General features: G+C 47.0%; 1 protein-coding gene across 1 annotated transcript in view; it reads left to right on the top strand.

The window, feature by feature from the left end:
• The window catches only part of LOC112109471 (collagen alpha-1(XIV) chain-like), a 73,132-nt gene that overhangs the window by 11,562 nt on the left and 43,531 nt on the right, over positions 1–18,039 (top strand). Inside the window, exon 2 of the mRNA XM_029910818.1 lies at positions 11,476–11,615. Coding sequence (XP_029766678.1) covers positions 11,540–11,615 — 76 coding nt within the window. The 5' untranslated portion in view covers positions 11,476–11,539. The remainder of the gene's footprint in view (positions 1–11,475; positions 11,616–18,039) is intronic.

The raw sequence follows: 18,039 nt of genomic DNA, 5'->3' as shown, positions 1-18,039 counted from the left end.
ATATAAGTTCTATAAATAGACTATGGGATCTACCACAATGAATCTGCTTAAGTGACTTGCAGGATGGAGGGCCTCTTAGTGCATCATTCTGGTCCTTTTCAATTTTCCTTTACTTGGTGCGGATGCTATGGATTTACTTGTCCCCTCCGTAACTGAGATTCTCTAGGAAGCTGGGGTGAGCCTCCTGTCTCATCCTCGGATCAGAGATGGTTGCTGAGATGTGGCCTGCAGCTAGGGTGACCAGATGTCCCGATTTTATAGGGACAGTCCCGATTTTGGGGTCTTTTTCTTATATAGGCTTCTATTACCCCCCATCCCCATCCCGATTTTTCACACTTGCTGTCTGGTCACCCTACCTGCAGCCCTCTGGTGCATGAGAACATCCTTCCAATAAAATGTGCTGTCTGCCCGAGTGGAAGTGTGATCCCAAATCTGCCCTCGGGGCACCACATGCATCATCTTCCCCTTTCCTGCATTCCGCAGACCTGGGAAACCTTCCATCAGCTCCGAGGCTGGGGGAGGGTGTTCAGAGACCTTTACTCCCCCAGCCCCTGCTTTCCACTTCCAGCTTGGGCCTTTCCCGTGCAAGAGCTCAGCTGCAAATACTACGCTTGATTCGCATTAGCCCCTGCCTTATACTAGCAAGATTGCTGCTTATTTTGGGCCTGAGCCTGCAGAGGTTTCCTAATCTGAGTAATCCTTATTCATGCAGTGTTGTTGTAGGCATGTTGGTCCCAGGATATTAAAGAGACAAGGTGGGTGAGGTCCAGGCATTGGGCCTAATTCTCCACTGCCTTGCGCTTATATCATTTGCACCTGTCCAAAGGGTATAAGATGCCACCACTCTGTTTTGGCAGCGTTTCCACACCCACATTGCAGAGGCGTGAATTGACTACACAAGGAAGGTGTAAAGCAGCAGCATACCAGACTTGCTCAGCCAAGCGAGGGCCCCAGGATGGCTCATTTCAGGTTCACTAGCCCCACATTGCTCACAAGTGCAGGGCTGTGCCCACTGATTTGTTATTATGAGAGCTAGACCACAGGGTGTCAGCTTGTATGTGGTGTGCCCTGCCTTTGATCTTGGCTGTCCTGGAGAATTTAATTGTCTGTTGCTGGAATATGACATTTAATGCTGTTCACAGAATGCTTGAGGATTTGAACTTGGGTGACAAACCCAATGCATATGAATCACATTTCCCCCTCTCTGCTATAGTCTATTTATTGCAGGTGGAGCTGTGACTTGCCAATGCTGGGTGTTCTGGCATGTTGTACTAACACTCTTGTAAAATATGTGCCATGGCCCCCTTCTAGTGACTAGTCTATTGAGAGGATAACAGCCTACAACTGCTGCCAGTTAATGGAGTTACTGCTTTAATTCTTGGGGTGCATTCAGATGCTGCTGCTGACCTGTGGTCATGATATTATTTCTTAACAAGTATGAACAATTTAATATATTGGTGGAAGGGCCAATCCTGCAGATAACACAGCAGAGAGAAGCCAGAGTCCGTTCAGACGGAGTTAGTTTTTAGTTCATCAATAACTGTTTTTGGGTAGCTTTAATTATAGCCCTAGATGTGCCCAGTAGGTCCTGGGAGGAGCTGCTCAATGGATTTCACAGAGGTTTGCAACAGCCTGGGGATTTCTCAAGAATTTGCTCTGGTGAGGAAGGTGATCTCTGACCTCTTCCAGAATCGTTGCTGGCATGTCAGAGGTTAATCCCCCTCCTAACCTCGTAGAGCTTGGTATCAGGATCTTTGGGCCAGACTGGTGGTTGGTGTAAACCAGCAGAACTTCGCTGAAGTAAGTGGAGCTATGCTGGCTTATGCCAGTTTAGGACCTGGCCCTTTGAATTCTGAGCTGCTGCTGTTTCTCACTTGCAGTTTAACCACACTGGCTGCTCATGGGCTATCAATTGATCCCAGGCACAGTTTACAGACTGTGACAATGAATACGGTAATATTTATTTACAAACACCATTTCAATATCCTATTTGCAACACAGAGAAAAATCAGTTACAATAAAAAATACATTTAAAACAGCCCTGTAAACTTCTGACCCTGCAATCTTGTTCCTATCATGCAAGAAAAACACATGCTTGACTCTAACCTAGGCCCCCTTCAACCCAACTAACCAGATATATCTCAAGGTTTTGGGATGATTTTAACAAGAACCTTGTCGAAAAGTATGCCTGCCTCTGGGGGAGAAAAATTCTTAGCCTACATTTTCACATAAACATTTCAAAGTGAAATGGAAGAGCTGGAACATTCCTTCCAGTGAATTATGAACATGTGTGATTGGAAAAGCAGCAAACTCTTAAATACAAACTCACACCCTGATCCTGTAAACACACCTGGCGGTGCAATGATATATTTATTTGCTATATATTATTCAGCCCCCAGATGTCTCCCAGTGCTGTACGGAGTTCCAGTCAGGGGATGATCATTTTTTGTTTACCAGGAACAAAGCTGAGGCTTAAGTTGTGTGGAAGTCTGTTTAGTTGTCTGAAATAGTTATTTCCTATAATAAATGCTTCTTGCTTAAGAAAGACTGTGATTCCATTTGCCATGGTGCTGAGTAACTTGATACATGTGTGAACAGTTGCAAACATGGGGCCTTAACGTTTCTGAAAATAGGAAATAAGAAACACAAACGCCTATAAACAGACAATAAAAAAGAATCCGATGTCAGTAGATTAGGGTGTGGTCAGTTTCAGACCTTGCTCCATTGAATCTTGTACTTTATGGACAAACCTGGCAGATCTTTCTTTCTTATCCCTAAAATTGTTCCCCATAAAAAGAAAGAGACTTCCTAAAAATGCACACAATGGAGGAATGTTGATGAGTGCCGCTCAGTTTTGGGGGAAACCATAAATATAAAGGACCTGATTCTCCTTTCTCTGACACTGGAATTACAAAATGGCACTTCCCTTGACTTCAGTGGAGTTATAATGCCCTAAAACTGGTATAACAGACCAGAAACTCAGACCCATATACTTTATGGGGCTTGCAATTGATTTGTTTAAGGGACTGTAAAAAAAAAATTGCCCCAATATGTTGTTTAAGCAGGGCAATAAAAGATCAAGGAAATTGCTCAGATTCCATCTAAAACTCTGAAGTTTATGGAGGTCAATTCTGTTCCCCAATTGGCTTTCTTTAAAGCTTTTTGTAGCAGCTAACTGTCCTGCAGTGCACTCTTTGAAATGGTGGCTGGTGGGAGCCTCCATCTTCAGACTGATGCTGTAGAGTTTGCTTTTCTGCTGTCCCATCATTTATTATTATTTAATATTTATACTGCAGGAGCATCGAGGGGCCTCAATCATTGTACCAAGCGCTGGGCAAGTGAATAGAAGGAGGCAGTCCCTCGTCTCTGCCCCAAATTGCTTATTGTCTAAAAGACAACTGATAGGTAGATGGGACAAGCAGGCCAGGTGGGAGAGAAAGACGATCAAAAGTAATAGGATGTGTGTCGTTCTCAACCAATCAGGCGCTTTAATCTCTCGCCATTAGCAACTGGCAGTTTCCCACATGCGTTATGTTAAATCTGACCTGTGCTAAGTGATGGCATCTCCAGTCCTATAGGGACGTGGGCCCAAGTCCTCAAAGGTATTTAGGCACCTCATCCCCACTGCCATCAATGCGCCTAAATATCTTGGTTTCGGTGGGAATCGTGACACGATATGGATTTGTTCCCCAGCAACGTGGTGCCCCATAGATCAGAGTGAGGCTTGGGGGCACATCCCTATGCAGAAGATGGCTTTTGGGGTCAGGCTGAAACCTGTTTGATCCATTCCCTCTGCAGCTTTACTGGTGACTATTTCCTGGAATTTGGAGGAAGCCGAAGAGCTCCCCATCCTTGTATTAGTGCCCCCCTCAGGATCTGGGAATTTCATACGCAGCTGGAACCTAACCTCCTTGCAGATTTTGATGGTAGCAGTACGGGTGGATGAGCAAAGACCCAACCCAGTTCTTAAGCCAAAGCAAACTTTTTTTGTTGAAATGTGAAAAAGTTCAGTTAAGCTTTGGTGTTTGAATTCTGGATACAGGGCCTGATCTGGGCTATTAAACTTGGCTCCATATCTATGAAGTAGTAGCAAGGAAAGCACGGCTTTTTTCCAATCTGTAGGCTGCCGCTGGTAGGTTATTCAGGGTTATGCGCTCCTTCTTCTGAAGCACCTTGTACTGTCATTAGGATACCAGATTTTATGGACCACTAGACTGATCTAGGATGGCATTTGCTATGTTCCAGGGTTGAATTAAACCTCCAATCTATAAGCAGCACGAAGAGCTTAACTGAACTGCCCGGTTTCATTGTGAGTGTCTGCATTCACTCTGCTGGATTCAAATCAGCCCAAATCTTAGAACAAAACCACATGAATTGAGCCCGACTCAAATGTCCGTCCAGACCAGGGGTTGGCAACGTTCGGCACGCGGCTCGCCAGGTTAAGCACCCTGGCGGGCCGGGCCAGTTTTATTTACCTGCTGATGCGGCAGGTTTGGCCGATCGGGCCAATGGGGGCGGCGAGAAGCGGTGCGGGTGAGCGATGTGCTGGCTGCGGCTTCTCGCCGCCCCGATTGGCCCGGGACGGCGAACCGCGGCCAGTGGGGGCCGCGATTGGCCGAACCTGCCGCGTCAGCAGGTAAATAAAACTGGCCCGGCCCGCCAGGGTGCTGACCCTAGCGAGTCGCGTGCCGAATGTTGCCGACCCCTGGTCCAGACCCACAGGAACTGAAACCAACAAGTTTGGCTCTGCTCTAGTTATTGCATCATAGACAAATTCATGGCAGACTGTAACTGTAGCCATGTCTACACTGCAGAGTCTAGGTCAGTATAGCTATGCCGGCATGGCCCCCTAGTGTAGACGCTGCATATGCCACCAAAAGGAGTTCTTCTGCCGACATAACACCACCACCTCCCTGAATGATGTTAGCCACGTTGACAGAAGAGTGCTTCTGTCAGCTAAGTCGCGTTTACAGTGGGGGTTCTGCCGGCCTAGCTAACACTTCTAGCCAACAACCTGCCATGCTGGCACAACTTTATCGTGCAGACCAGGTGTGACAAATCATTCCTTAGTCGCTACCATATGGGCTGCCTCATCTTTCTGCTTCAGGGGCTTCACCACTATAAAGAAACCTTACGGTCTGCCTTTATTTTTGCTTGCTGACTTCATTTGATGCCTCATGCTGCTTATTCAGTCCATTTTCCTCTTCTCCTTCCAGGCTGATTCCTGCTGTACAAAGCATAGATCCCGAAATGCTGTCCTGAGATACAGATCCTGTTTGGAGTGGCAGAGAAGGGGTTAACACCCCCTCACCAGTCCAGAGGCTAACACAGGTGCATTTTCTCATGGCAGAGCTTACCAGGGAGCTGGGGAGGAAGGGAATGGGGCTGAGCTTGTCAGCTAAAGGGAGCTTGCTGTGGCCTGAAGGACTGCAAGGAGAGCAGATATTGAACGCTGGGGCTGAGACCTACCTTGTCTCTGAGAAGCCAGCATTTGCCGTAGCACAAGGACCTCACGATCCACTCAGGCCAGCGTCCCACCTCTGTGTGTGTCTTCAGAGAAAGGGGGGGAGGGGAAAGTCCATAATCCACCCGGCCCACTGTGCAGTCGTAAAGCCACTTACACTTTCTTTTAGCCAAGCTTGGCCACAAGAGACCCTTTCCCCTTCATTTATATGAATGCAGAGCTTGCAGACCGGCTCGTTTTTCTGCCTGGCTTCTGCACCCGTGAGCTGTTGCGCACACGTTGCTTTTTAAACCACTTTGTCAACTTGTTCAGTGCGGTTAAAGGGGATGCGGTCTGGTAAAATTTCATAGACATTTAACTTGGACATTGGGAAAAAGTTCCTAACTGTCAGGGTGGTTAAACACTGGAATAAATTGCCTAGGGAGGTTGTGGAATCTCCATCTCTGGAGATATTTAAGAGTAGGTTAGATAAATGTCTATCAGGGATGGTCTAGACAGTATTGGGTCCTGCCATGAGGGCAGGGGACTGGACTCGATGACCTCTCGAGGTCCCTTCCAGTCCTAGAATCTATGAATCTATGAAACTGAATCCATTTCTGCCCAGGGATGTGTGGAGTATGTGGGGTGTGGATCCGGAGCTGGCTTGGCCCCGCACCTTGTGCAGGCATCTATACCTGGGTAAAGAAGGTATAAACCCGGGAGCATGGGTTTAAATGCCTGGGCAAGCTGCCACACAGGCCCATCAGGTTTAACGCACTTCATTTGGGCTCTGTATATTCGGATGGCGTTTTCTTTCTTTTGCACGAAACCTCTTGAGGGCTTGTTTCCCCTACAGCTAGACTAGATCCTATTAATGTCACTTTTTAACAGTATTTTTGTGGTTCTTTCCATTGATATTTTATTGTTAAATAACATCACAGATGAAGAAGAAGTTTAAAACCCCACAGTTTTAAAATGTTTACCTGGGTAATAGCCCTTTGGATTAATACCTGTAGAGCATCCAACTTTCTTTCCCTGTTTGTTTACTTTTTGTATTTCTCTTAGCTTGGCTAATGAGTACAGAACGGTCGAATTCACTTTTCTTTCTAATCACTTTCACTTCCTGGTTCTCATGCTTGGTTTGGTCCTGCTTTGAGCAGGGGGTTGGACTAGATGACCTCCTGAGGTCTCTTCCAACCCTGATATTCTATGATTCTATGCAGTAGATAATGCTGCAATACTCAGGTTTGACTTCTGCTTCCCCTAAGTCATGACTAGGATTTGAAGCAGGGCTCTTCACTACCATACCCCGCATTGCTACCACTTGAGCCAAAGGAGTAAATCCATTAGATTGTAGTAGCAGCAGTAGTAGGCTCTTACCTTGTGGTGGGCTAGCAGCAGCGTGGCTGTGATATACACTCTGAGTGTTTCACCAGAAACCCTGTTTCCTTTGAAATGGGGGGTGGGGGGAGGGGGCGGGAAGGAAACTCTTCTGCTGGCCTTATGGTTTTCTAGACTTTTCTTTTCATGCATCTATATTTTGGACTCCTCTTATCCCCACACTGTTCCCCACTCAGTGAAACTGAGTGTTGAATTTGTAAACCTGCCTATTAACAAAGAAAATATCATTCTGTCCCTCTGAGCTCCTCCTCCACCCAAACTGGCCCATCAGAGCCACCCCAAGATTTTGGGGCCTGGGGAAATCTCCAATGGAGAGCTCACTTTTCTCTGTTTATTGGTCCTCTTTATATTATATCCCACCCCAAGTCTTAGAGAACAAGTTGTCCTTCCCTCCCTTCCTCCATTTGTGGCCGTTTGGATTCTGATGTCAACGTCTCCTTCAATGCGTTTTCCTCTTTGCTCATTTGTGCACAGTTAATCACTGGAGTGTTGTGAGGCAAAGCACAGCTCGCAGGCCCGGTTCCTCAATGTGCCTTGCGTTCTGGTTTGAGCTGTTGTTGTTGTTATTCCCATTGAGTCATTGAATCGCAGAAGCATCTGCAATACAGATCCCCAGTCGTGGACCAGAACCCCGGTGTGCTAAGGGCCGTGCTAAGCAAAACGAGAAAAGGGTTTAAAAATAAAACCTACCCAGGAGAAACAACGAGGAGTCCTTGTGGCACCTTAGAGATTAACAAATTTATTTGGGCATAAGCTTTCGTAGGCTATAACCCACTTCCTCGTTGTTTTTGCTGATATAGACTAACACGGCTACCCTTCTGAAACCTGCTACCCAGGAGACTGTCGCCTCTGAGAGGCGAGGTCTTTGGAGCGGCTTGCACATAAGGCTTTTGTCCCATTCAAGCCAAGGAAATGAAATAGTAAGACAGGGTCTGAATTTTGCATTTAACCAAATACAGTATGACAAATGCAACAGGGGGTGGGGGGAAAGGCTAGCTTTGCGAAGGACACCACCTGGTTCCTTGTAAAAAAAACCCAGAAGGGTCAGAATGGATTGAGGATGCTCATTGGCCTCTAGTTTAATGACAGGATGATTGGAACTCATTAGTTCACTGCCTGCCGTCCAGACGTACGTACTTTCCTTCATTAAGTTACATGAGCTGGATCGATGACTGCTACCGTAAGGTAATAGGGGCGTTCTGCATTTAAAGGCAGCCAGGGATGTGTTCTGAGGTAGGGGACCGATGTACCACATGCAGTATAAGGATGTGACTAGAACAGTAGATGACAATGGATTGGCTGGTGTATATATGTACCACTGCCCATTGCTGGATGGAATGAGTTCATCTCAACTAGGTGTCCTAGCAGTACAGGGTCTAAAGAAGAGGTTTATAAAATTACCTAAGGGATTTGACTGCACAAGTGAGCGCCTCTGTGCCCAAATCCCTTAGGTGCTTTTGGAACGCTTCCCTCCTACAAGCTTTTCTCCGTTAGCTCATATGTAGCAGCCTACGCTTTAGAGGCAGATGCGCATGAGCTCTATCCCCACAGTTACCAGGAAATCCCGAGAGGCCGTGGCGTGCAGCATTGCGATGACCGGATAATCCGAGGTGCCTGTGGATTTGTTACTCAGTTGACTTCTAGGTTGTAATGTACGTTACTGACTGAAGAACACCTTCTGTTACTTTTGGGGTCACAATTCTAGATGCAGGCGCTCCCAGATCAGCTGGCGAGGCCTCTAGCCCCCAAACGTCCCCTCATTAGAACTATATTTTTGGAGAAGAAAAATGTGTGGAGGGGAGATAGGTGCCCCTGGGAAACGCTGAAAAATGAGGCCTGTGTTGTGTATTTTCTGGAGGGGCATAAATGATTATTGGTATTAAAATAGCACCCGGAAACCCAGCTAAGATCAGGACCCCATCTTACTAGGTGCTCTACAAACACGTAGTGTGTCCCTGCCCTAAAGAGCTTACAATCGAAATAGACAAGACCGAAGGGAAGTGTTACGAGCCCCATGGTACAAAAGGGATACCGAGGCACAAAAACTTGCCACAATGAGTCTGTAACAAGGCAGGAAATTGAACCTGGGTTTCCCGAGTCCCAACCCAGTGACTTCCCCGTAGAAGATTTAGTTCTTAGCAGTTCGTTCGCTCCTGGTGTTTATTCTTTACTGGAATTTATAAAAAGCGTCGGAAGGATTTTTTTTTAACATCCAAGCCGTCTCCATAGCAACTAATGGTGGTGTCACGAACGGATTATGATGGGAGATGAGGAATAAGGGGTAGGAGCAGGCTCACTGCTAGGCAACAAAGACCTACATTTAATGCACAAGTTTCAAGAAATGGGGGGAAAAAAGAGAAAAACACAAAACACATCGAATTACAGCAGAGTTGTCTGTGCACAGAATAGCGTTCAAAGCTTTTGGTCTAGCTGGGCCAGTGGGGTGACTGTGCGCAGGGTGGACTGCACATTTCTAAAGATCTCTGCTTGTCCTTGCAGTAGAGCAGAGCAAAGTTTTTTAGACTAATAGTTTATGTGATGAAAAATGCAGTGTTGGTCAATCCGGAACTATTTGTGAATTTGAGGCAACTGGTTTCAGCCATTCCCAAAATGGCTGGAGAAGAACCTGCTGCCGCTGCCACAACACTTCACAACCATTAGCCCGTGTTTGCGACGCTGCCCTGGGATTTGAGGGACTTACGTTTCAACCCCTGAGACCCGAAACAGATTTTCTCAATTCACCGAAAAGTCCCCAAAATTTCAGATTCTGTTAGAACTGAAAAATCAGTTATTTGCTGAGCCTTTAGCCCAGAGACAGCAGCCGTGTTATTGCTGCAACCTGTTCTCTCTCTCTCTCACCCTACCCCGTGCACCCACCTCAAGACTTTACTTTTGTTCTTTCTTGTTTGCTGTTTTCCGTCGTCTGAAACAAATCATTTTAGACGGAAACACCAAGGTTGTGCATGGAAAAAACCCAAGAGGTTTTTCCAAGAGGAATCAGCACCTTTATTAGGTACTAATGTAGCTCAGTGATGGCATGTTATTTACTGTAGGGAACAGTCCTGCCCTGGCAGATAGCTGGGCTGGATGATGTATTAGGGCTTTTCTTTCTCTAGTGTCTGTGATTTCCTGGAAGTTGCCCATAGTGACACCTGTGGAGTCCATTCAGTCTGGGACAAAGAGGAGAAGCTTCAAATAGGAGAGGATATCCTATCGTCCCTTAAGAAAGAATAAAACCCCTTCTGGCAATGCTGCAGTTATTGCTACTTAGAGCGAGGATCCTGTAGCCTTAATGAGCAATCAGCATTTGCTATGGATTGTGTATGTCACACATGGACAGTAACCAGTGTTTTCCAGGTCCACAGCACAATGACGAGGGAAATTTGCAGGGGCTGTGTGCAAAATGGCTCATTAGAGCTACAAGCTTGAGGAACCCAAAGGTTAGCTGTAAAATAGTCTAATGAGAAGCTGAGGGTGTCGTGTAGCTAGCTGCTGTTTGCTCCGATCTCACATTGACTTTTGTGCTTTGAACATGCCCAGACTTTTCCTTCCTATTAGAGCAACTGGTGTAAGAAGGGTTGCAAAAGAGTTCTGTTCTAACCCCCCTTTCCTACACACACGTAACATTCACCGCTGGGCATGAATTGACTCCTGTTTGGCCTCGGCCTGAAGGAGAAGGTTATTAATTAAAGTGACGTAGGAGCTGTCATCCTGGAGCTGATGTGAGGTCCATCTAGGCCAGTGTCCTGTCTCTGACGGTGGCCAGCACCAGATGTCTCCATGGAAGGTGCAAGAAAGCTTAAGTTATGGAGCAACCTTCCCATAGGGTAGCGGTTCTCAACCAGGGGTCCGGGACCCCCTAGGGGACCATGAGCAGGTTTCAGGGGGGGCTGCCAAAATAAACCAGACAGCAGGGCTGACGTTCGACTCCCTGGGGCTCAGGGCAGAAAGCCAAACCCAAGGGGGCTGAAGCCAAAGGCCGAGCAGCTCAGCTTTGCAGGGCCCCTGTGGTGTGGGCCCACAGGCAATTGCCCTGCTTGTTACCCCCTAACACCAGCCCTGGCTTTTAATCTACTGGCTATGCAGACAAAACAGCTGTTGTGGCACAGGTGGGCCATGGAGGTTTTTAGAGCATGTTGGGCGGGCCTCAGAAAGAAAAAGGGTGAGAACCCCTGCCCTAGGGGAAGTGTTTCCTAACCCCATTAGTTAGCGAGGCACTTGTGCCCTGAAGCTGAAGGTTTTATATCCCTCCAGTAGCTGCAGTTGCTTGGGCCTTCAGAAAATCAGGACCTCTCAAGTTGGGGCTCCAAAATGTAGTGGATGCGTCTGAAAATGTTTCTCCAAGTGGTGTTAAATCTGGTGCCTGTTTGGAGGCACAAGTGAAACGAGTTGGTAGTTCTCCTCCCAGCTCCTTGGGGGACAGGTATCCCTTGGCTGTCTCAGCCGGAGGCTAAGGAATTAAGAGGCCAAAGACTGCTCACTCTTAGCAGTCATGTGGCTAAGTGAATACTGAGGCCCATGGACTGGGCTGGGTGAAGGAAGCTAATACTGCCCCATTGTCCTGTGGAGCACTAGATGATTTCACTCTTCACCAGCGTTCTATTTGCATTAAGCCCTGTTTTCTCTTCCAGACACATCAATGTTCGGCTTGTGCAATAACTCTGGTGACCTAGGAGGAGTTTCTGCCCTAGGAAGATGAGATTGTCGTATGCCAAGATACTTACGCTAGCAGCCCTCTTGGCGCAGTCTGAAGCCTTGGCTCCGCATGAAGGTACGTGTGTCACGTGCTGTGTCCAACAGAAACAAAAGCAGGGTAGCTAATGCTCATGGCAGAGAAGTTAATGTCTTTTCCAGGTGGCTGTATTTGCTAGTGTAATGAGCGGTAGCTACCTGAGGGCACTAGTGGGGCTTGAACCTGGGATCTCTAGCATCAAGATCACAGGCCATTGTCACTGGACACTAGCAGGCTAAATAGTCTTTGCAGCCAGCCACAGATAGGATCGTAGCTACTAAGCCAAGACATGTGAGCTGTGAATTGTGGGAAACCGAAGAGGATTGTGGGAAGTGCCAGGTTGTATCGGTCACATGGTTCATCCTGTCTCTGATATTGGCCAGTGCCAGATGTTTTAGAGGAAGATGTAAGAATCCCACCGTAACCCTTGCCCCCCCCCCCCCCCCCCCCCCCCGCATAGTTCTCATCCTGATCTCTATTAGTTAGACTCAGTCAGTGTCCATCTGCATTTGTCAGCCACCAAGCAGATAACCTTGGGGTTTGCATTTGTTTTCCACTGGCTTTTCTTAATGCCACACAGGGCCAGTTAGGGGATCAAAATGGCACAAGGTCTCATCTGCTCCCTCTCTTTCCATCAGCCACAATCTCCCCTCTGATATTTTCTTTGGCCCCACGTATGGCATTAAAAAGTAATCCCAAGAACTGCGTGTCAGTGGGCGGGAGCACTGCCCGGTCACTTGGATCTGCGCAAATGGGCGTGACATGCCGCTGCTCTGATCTGCTTGTGTTTTACGCTCAGCACAGGTGTAAGTGACCGCCCCAGGCACATGGCAGTGGAGAATTAGCTCTGCAGAGTCTAGCCCACCTCTCTGTGGTGTAGCCTGGTCTACACTACGGGATTAATTCGGATTTAGCAGCGTTAATCCGAATTAACCCTTCACCCGTCCACACTACAGAGTCAGTTAATTCGAATTAAAGGGCCCTTTAAATCGATTTCTGTACTCCACCTCGACGAACGGAGTAGAGACTAAATCGATTTTGTTAATTCGAATTAGGGTTAGTGTGGCCGCACACCACCGAATTACTGTGTTTAAGTTAATGGGGTAGTGTGGCCGCACACCACCGAATTAATGTGGTTAAAAACCGAATTAAGGTGCTTAGTGTGGCCGCGCACAATCGAATTTATACAACTTGTTTCCCAAATTCGAATTATCTAAATTCGGATTAATCCTGTAGTGTAGACATAGTCTGGAGAGGCCCTTCTCGAGGGGAACTGGTGGGAAAGATGTAGGGGGTGGGGAGCTATGTGAGTGAGGGAGGAGATCTGTCACCATGTGGGTCCGCCCATCTCCCCCCAGGGTGAGGGAGGCGGTAACAATGCCCTACATAGGCTACTTCAACTACCGAGGAGGAAGCTTGCTCCCCATTGTGCCCCACCTGCATCTCCCCAATGTCAGGTCCAGCTAGGTCGGCACAGGAGGCAAGCGCTAGGCACTGCAGTACCACGGTGATAGGATTGTAGTCTCTCTGCTATCAGCAGCATGGGGAAAGCATAACGAGCTGTCTCTCACTACCTAGCCCCCCGCACCTCAGCGGGCATATTTCTACTCCATGCACACTAGAATCGGTGCAATGGGTTCACCAAAAATCTGCTTTCGTAACATACTGTTGAAGCTTGTTTTGCACATCTCTAGTGTCTGTGCACTAGAGGATAATAGCCTACTAGTGCAGTTGGCGGGTAGCATTGCCCCTTGGCTCAAGTGGTAAAGCTCTGTGCTGGAGAGGTTGAGGGCTGTAGGTTCAAACCCTGTTGATGACCCATATGGAGTAAAAGGGCCACTATGACTGGGTAGTTTGAAGTAGATGTGACTTTCTGCTGCTGAAATTCAGTCCCTGGGAAGTCCATAAGGGCCTGCAAACTGCTTCTTGCAGGCAGACTAATCCAGGGCCCGGCTGGGCATAAGGGTCCAACTGCCTGTGCTCTGCAGACATTCAAAGAGGAACACAGGGCTTGCCAGACAGGATTGGGCTCTAAGATTTTAAGAACGTGCCTGGAACCTTCTGAAAATTCAGCAAGGGGTTAATGGTAGCTTAGGAATTGGCTGCAAAATTAACTTGATTAAATTCCTGCCCGTCAATTAAGCCAATATCTTTGACTATAATGCTATTTAATTCACAGCCTGGAACAGTGCAATAAATCAACGTTTACAGATGTCTCCGGCAAACCTTTGATGGATGAAACGGGGTAATTTCGGAAGTGCATGGAAAATTTCAAATAAAATCATATCCCCCTGTGATTAATATAGCTGTCTGTGTTGGTATTTGCTCCAGAAGGCACCAATCCAGATATGCTTAACATCACATGCTTTCAAAGACAGCATCAGGTGCCTGATCCAACCAGGCCGAATGCTCTCTAGTTGCAGTGCCAAGCTGGGGCCTGGTCCTGCATGGCTCTGAAGGCCCTGTATGAAGGGGCCCTTGTCAAGGGGCAGCTGCTCTTTATGGGGCGCTGGGGCCCAGCCTGCCTGTGGCTGCCTTATGAGGGTCCCACCTGGGGGTAATTGACTGCCCCAGGAGACTGATTACTAAAGAAGCACCTGGACCTAATAACGGTTACTGGAGCTCAGTTAGCGTGAACTCCAAAGGGAGAGAGGAGACTGAGGGAGGCCGGAGGCAGAGGGCAGAACAGGGAGCCTCGAACCTGGGGAACCTACCAGGATGGGGAGCCTGTAAGAGGCGTCCCCGGAGAGGGGATCCTCCTAGTCAGAGGGCTTTACCACTCGTCCCCCAGACGTTGGCCGGAAGCCCGGCCTGGCAAGGATCGCCCGCTGTCCCTGGAGACGCGTCACAGCACGCAGACCTCCCCGGACCTGAGCCTCCAGAGAAGGATGTTACTCCGGTAGGGGCAAGAGACTGGCACCAAGAGAGCACTGGAGGGATACCGGGTAGAGATGATCAGTGGACTCAGGTGGGGGACATGGCTGAAGAATGACCCGGTCACCCCACTGGGACGTTGGGGTTAACGTTTTGGTCATGGTTCTGCATTGGCTTTTCTGTTGACAAATGAGACTCTCTGTAAGGAGGGGCTCTCTCGCACGTAACTGGCTGTTTGCACTTGCTGATCCCCTGGATGAGGGGCAAATTAAGTAAAGGCTCATCTGCAACACTGCACCCGTCCACACGGGGGCGTGCCGGCTCACGGTGTATGCACTTACTGTTATTCACAACAGAATTCTGACCTGCCGCTGCCCGCTGACACAGAGACTTTCAGTGACGCTATTCAGGACTGATCTGCCTTGAGTGGTCATATCCATCTGTGCAAAGTGGATGCAAACGAGGATGGTAACAGCCTACAGCTGCTCCGCCTGGGGTAAATGACAGTTCAAGGAAGCCAGTGGAGATTCAGACCCCTTGCAGAGCACTGACTGTCTGCGTGGGTGTGTCTACACCCACAGGGAGCTGGAGGTGTAATTTCCACCTCAGGCAGACGTACCCACACTAGCTCTGGTGGAACTAGCATGCTAAAAATAGCAGCATAATTATCGCTGTGCGAGTGGCAGGATGGGTTAGCCACCTCAAGCACAATCCTGTCTGAAACCTACTTCCAGCTCCAGTGCAGACATACTCTGTAAGTAATGATGACAGGATTATCTACCCTGTGGGTAGCAAAGGCTCCGATCCTACAGACGCTTAGGCTAGGGTGACCAGATAGCAACTAGTAAAAAATCAGGACGGGGGTGGGGGGTAATAGGAGCCTATATAAGAAAAAGCCCCCAAAATCGGGACTGTCCCTATAAAATCGGGACATCTGGTCACCCTAGCTTAGGCCTATGTGTATATGTGTTTGCAGGATTGGTGCCAAAGGTGAAAAGCCCCCCGTGGGAGCTATTTGTATTGCACGTAGCACCCAGTGTGCTCGGTGCTTTTGTATACCAATTGCAGGCTGATTTTTCAAACCACAGCACCCTCTTGTTTTGCTTTTAAATCTTCGCCCATCCTCTCCGGAGAATGTGGGTGATGGATAGATTGAAAAGGGTTGGGGCGTGGGAATTGGGAAAGGGACAGGCCCCTCTCTCTGACAACTCATGTTGAGATTTCCGGGAAAGGGGATCCACAGACTTTGGCTTTGACTTCCCCAGAGGATCTCTTGATTCACGGGAACATTGCAAATACCAATGCCAGTTAAAACAGGAATAGCAAAGTCTTGTTATTCTGGGATTAAAAGAATTACTCAGGCTCAAACAGCTCAGCTGTGGCCCTCAACCATGTAAAAGAAGCAGTGAGAGATAAAAAGACTTCCTTTAAAAGTGGAAGTCAAATCTAGCGAGGTAAATAGAAAGGAGCATAAACACTGCCAAATTAAGTGTAAAAATGTAATAAGAAAAGCCAAAGAGGAGATTGATTAACGGCTAGCCAAAAACTCCAAAGGTAATAACAAAATGATTTTTAAGTACATCAGAAGCAGGAAGCCTGCTAAACAACCAGTGGGGCCCCTCAATGATTGAGATACAAAAGGAGCACTTACAGACGATAAAGTCATTGCGGAGAAACTAAATGAATGCTTTGCTTCAGTCTTCACGGCTGAGGATGTTAGGGAGATTCCCAAACCTGAGCCGGCTTTTGTAGGTGACAAATCTGAGGAACTGTCACAGATTGAAGTGTCACTAGAGGAGGTTTTGGAATTAATTGATAAACTTAACATTAACAAGTCACCGGGGCCAGACTTGGGGCATTCACCCAAGAGTTCTGAAAGAACTCAAATGTGAAGTTGCAGAACTATTAACTATGGTTTGCAACCTGTCCTTTAAATTGGCTTCTGTACCCAATGACTGGAAGATAGCTAATGTAATGCCAATATTTAAAAAGAGCTCTAGAGGTGATCCCGGCAATTACAGACCGGTAAGTCTAACGTCGGTACCGGGCAAATTAGTTGAAACAATAGTAACGAATAAAATTGTCAGACACATAGAAGAACATAAATTGTTGGGCAAAAGTCAACAGGGTTTCTGCAAAGGGAAATCGTGTCTTACTAATCTATTAGAGTTCTTTGAAGGGGTCAACAAACATGTGGACAAGGGGGATCCAGTGGACATAGTGTACTTAAATTTCCAGAAAGCCTTTGACAAGGTCCCTCACCAAAGACTCTTACGTAAATTAAGTTGTCATGGGATAAAAGGGAAGGTCCTTTCATGGATTGAGAACTGGTTAAAAGACCGGGAACAAAGGGTAGGAATTAATGGTAAATTTTCAGAATGGAGAGGGGTAACTAGTGGTGTTACCCAAGGGTCAGTCCTAGGACCAATCCTATTCAATTTATTCATAAATGATCTGGAGAAAGGGCTAAAAAGTGAGGTGGCAAAGTTTGCAGATGATACTAAACTGCTCAAGATAGTTAAGACCAAAGCAGACTGTGAAGAACTTCAAAAAGATCTCACAAAATTTAATGTGGATAAATGTAAAGTAATGCACGTTGGAAAAAATAACCCCAACTATACATACAATATGATGGGGACTAATTTAGCTACAACGAATCAGGAAAAAGATCTTGGAGTCATTGTGGATAGTTCTCTGAAGATGTCCATGCAGTGTGCAGAGGCGGTCAAAAAAGCAAACAGGATGTTAGGAATCATTAAAAAGGGGATAGAGAATAAAAAGGAGAATATATTATTGCCCTTATATAAATCGATGGTACGCCCACATCTTGAATACTGCGTACAGATGTGGTCTCCTTATCTCAGAAAAGAAAAAGAAGAAGAAAAAAAAAGAAAAGGAAAGATATACTGGCACTAGAAAAGGTTCAGAGAAGGGCAACTAAAACGATTAGGGGTTTGGAACGGGTCCCATATGAGGAGAGATTAAAGAGGCTAGGACTTTTCAGCTTGGAAAAGAGGAGACTAAGGGCGGATAAGATAGAGGTATATAAAATCATGAGTGATGTGGAGAAAGTGGATAAGGAAAAGTTATTTACTTATTCCCATAATACAAGAACTAGGGGTCACCAAATGAAATTAATAGGCAGCAGGTTTAAAACAAATAAAAGGAAGTTCTTCACACAGTGTACAGTCAACTTGTGGAACTCCTTGCCTGAGGAGATTGTGAAGGTTAGGACTATAACAGCGTTTAAAAGAGAACTGGATAAAGTCATGGAGGTTAAGTCCATTAATGGTTATTAGCCAGGATGGGTAAGGAATGGTTTCCCTAGACTGTTTGTCAAAGGGTGGAGACGGATGGCAGGAGAGAGATCACTTGATCATTGCCTGTTAGGTTCACTCCCTCTGGGGCACCTGGCATTGGCCACTGTCGGTAGACAGGATACTGGGCTAGATGGACCTTTGGTCTGACCCAGTCTGGCTGTTCTTATGTTACCCACTCCTTACATAAAGGCCTCTCATGTAAGGTACACGGCATGAAAAATTAAATTTAGTGATTTACACACCGATCCCAATTCTGTTTTTCTTGAGCC

The sequence above is a fragment of the Terrapene carolina genome, unplaced genomic scaffold (genome assembly GCF_002925995.2).
Source record: "Terrapene carolina triunguis isolate 2854851 unplaced genomic scaffold, T_m_triunguis-2.0 Scaffold68, whole genome shotgun sequence".
Lineage (NCBI taxonomy): Eukaryota > Metazoa > Chordata > Testudines > Emydidae > Terrapene > Terrapene triunguis.
This window is presented reverse-complemented; position numbering and strand designations above follow the sequence as displayed.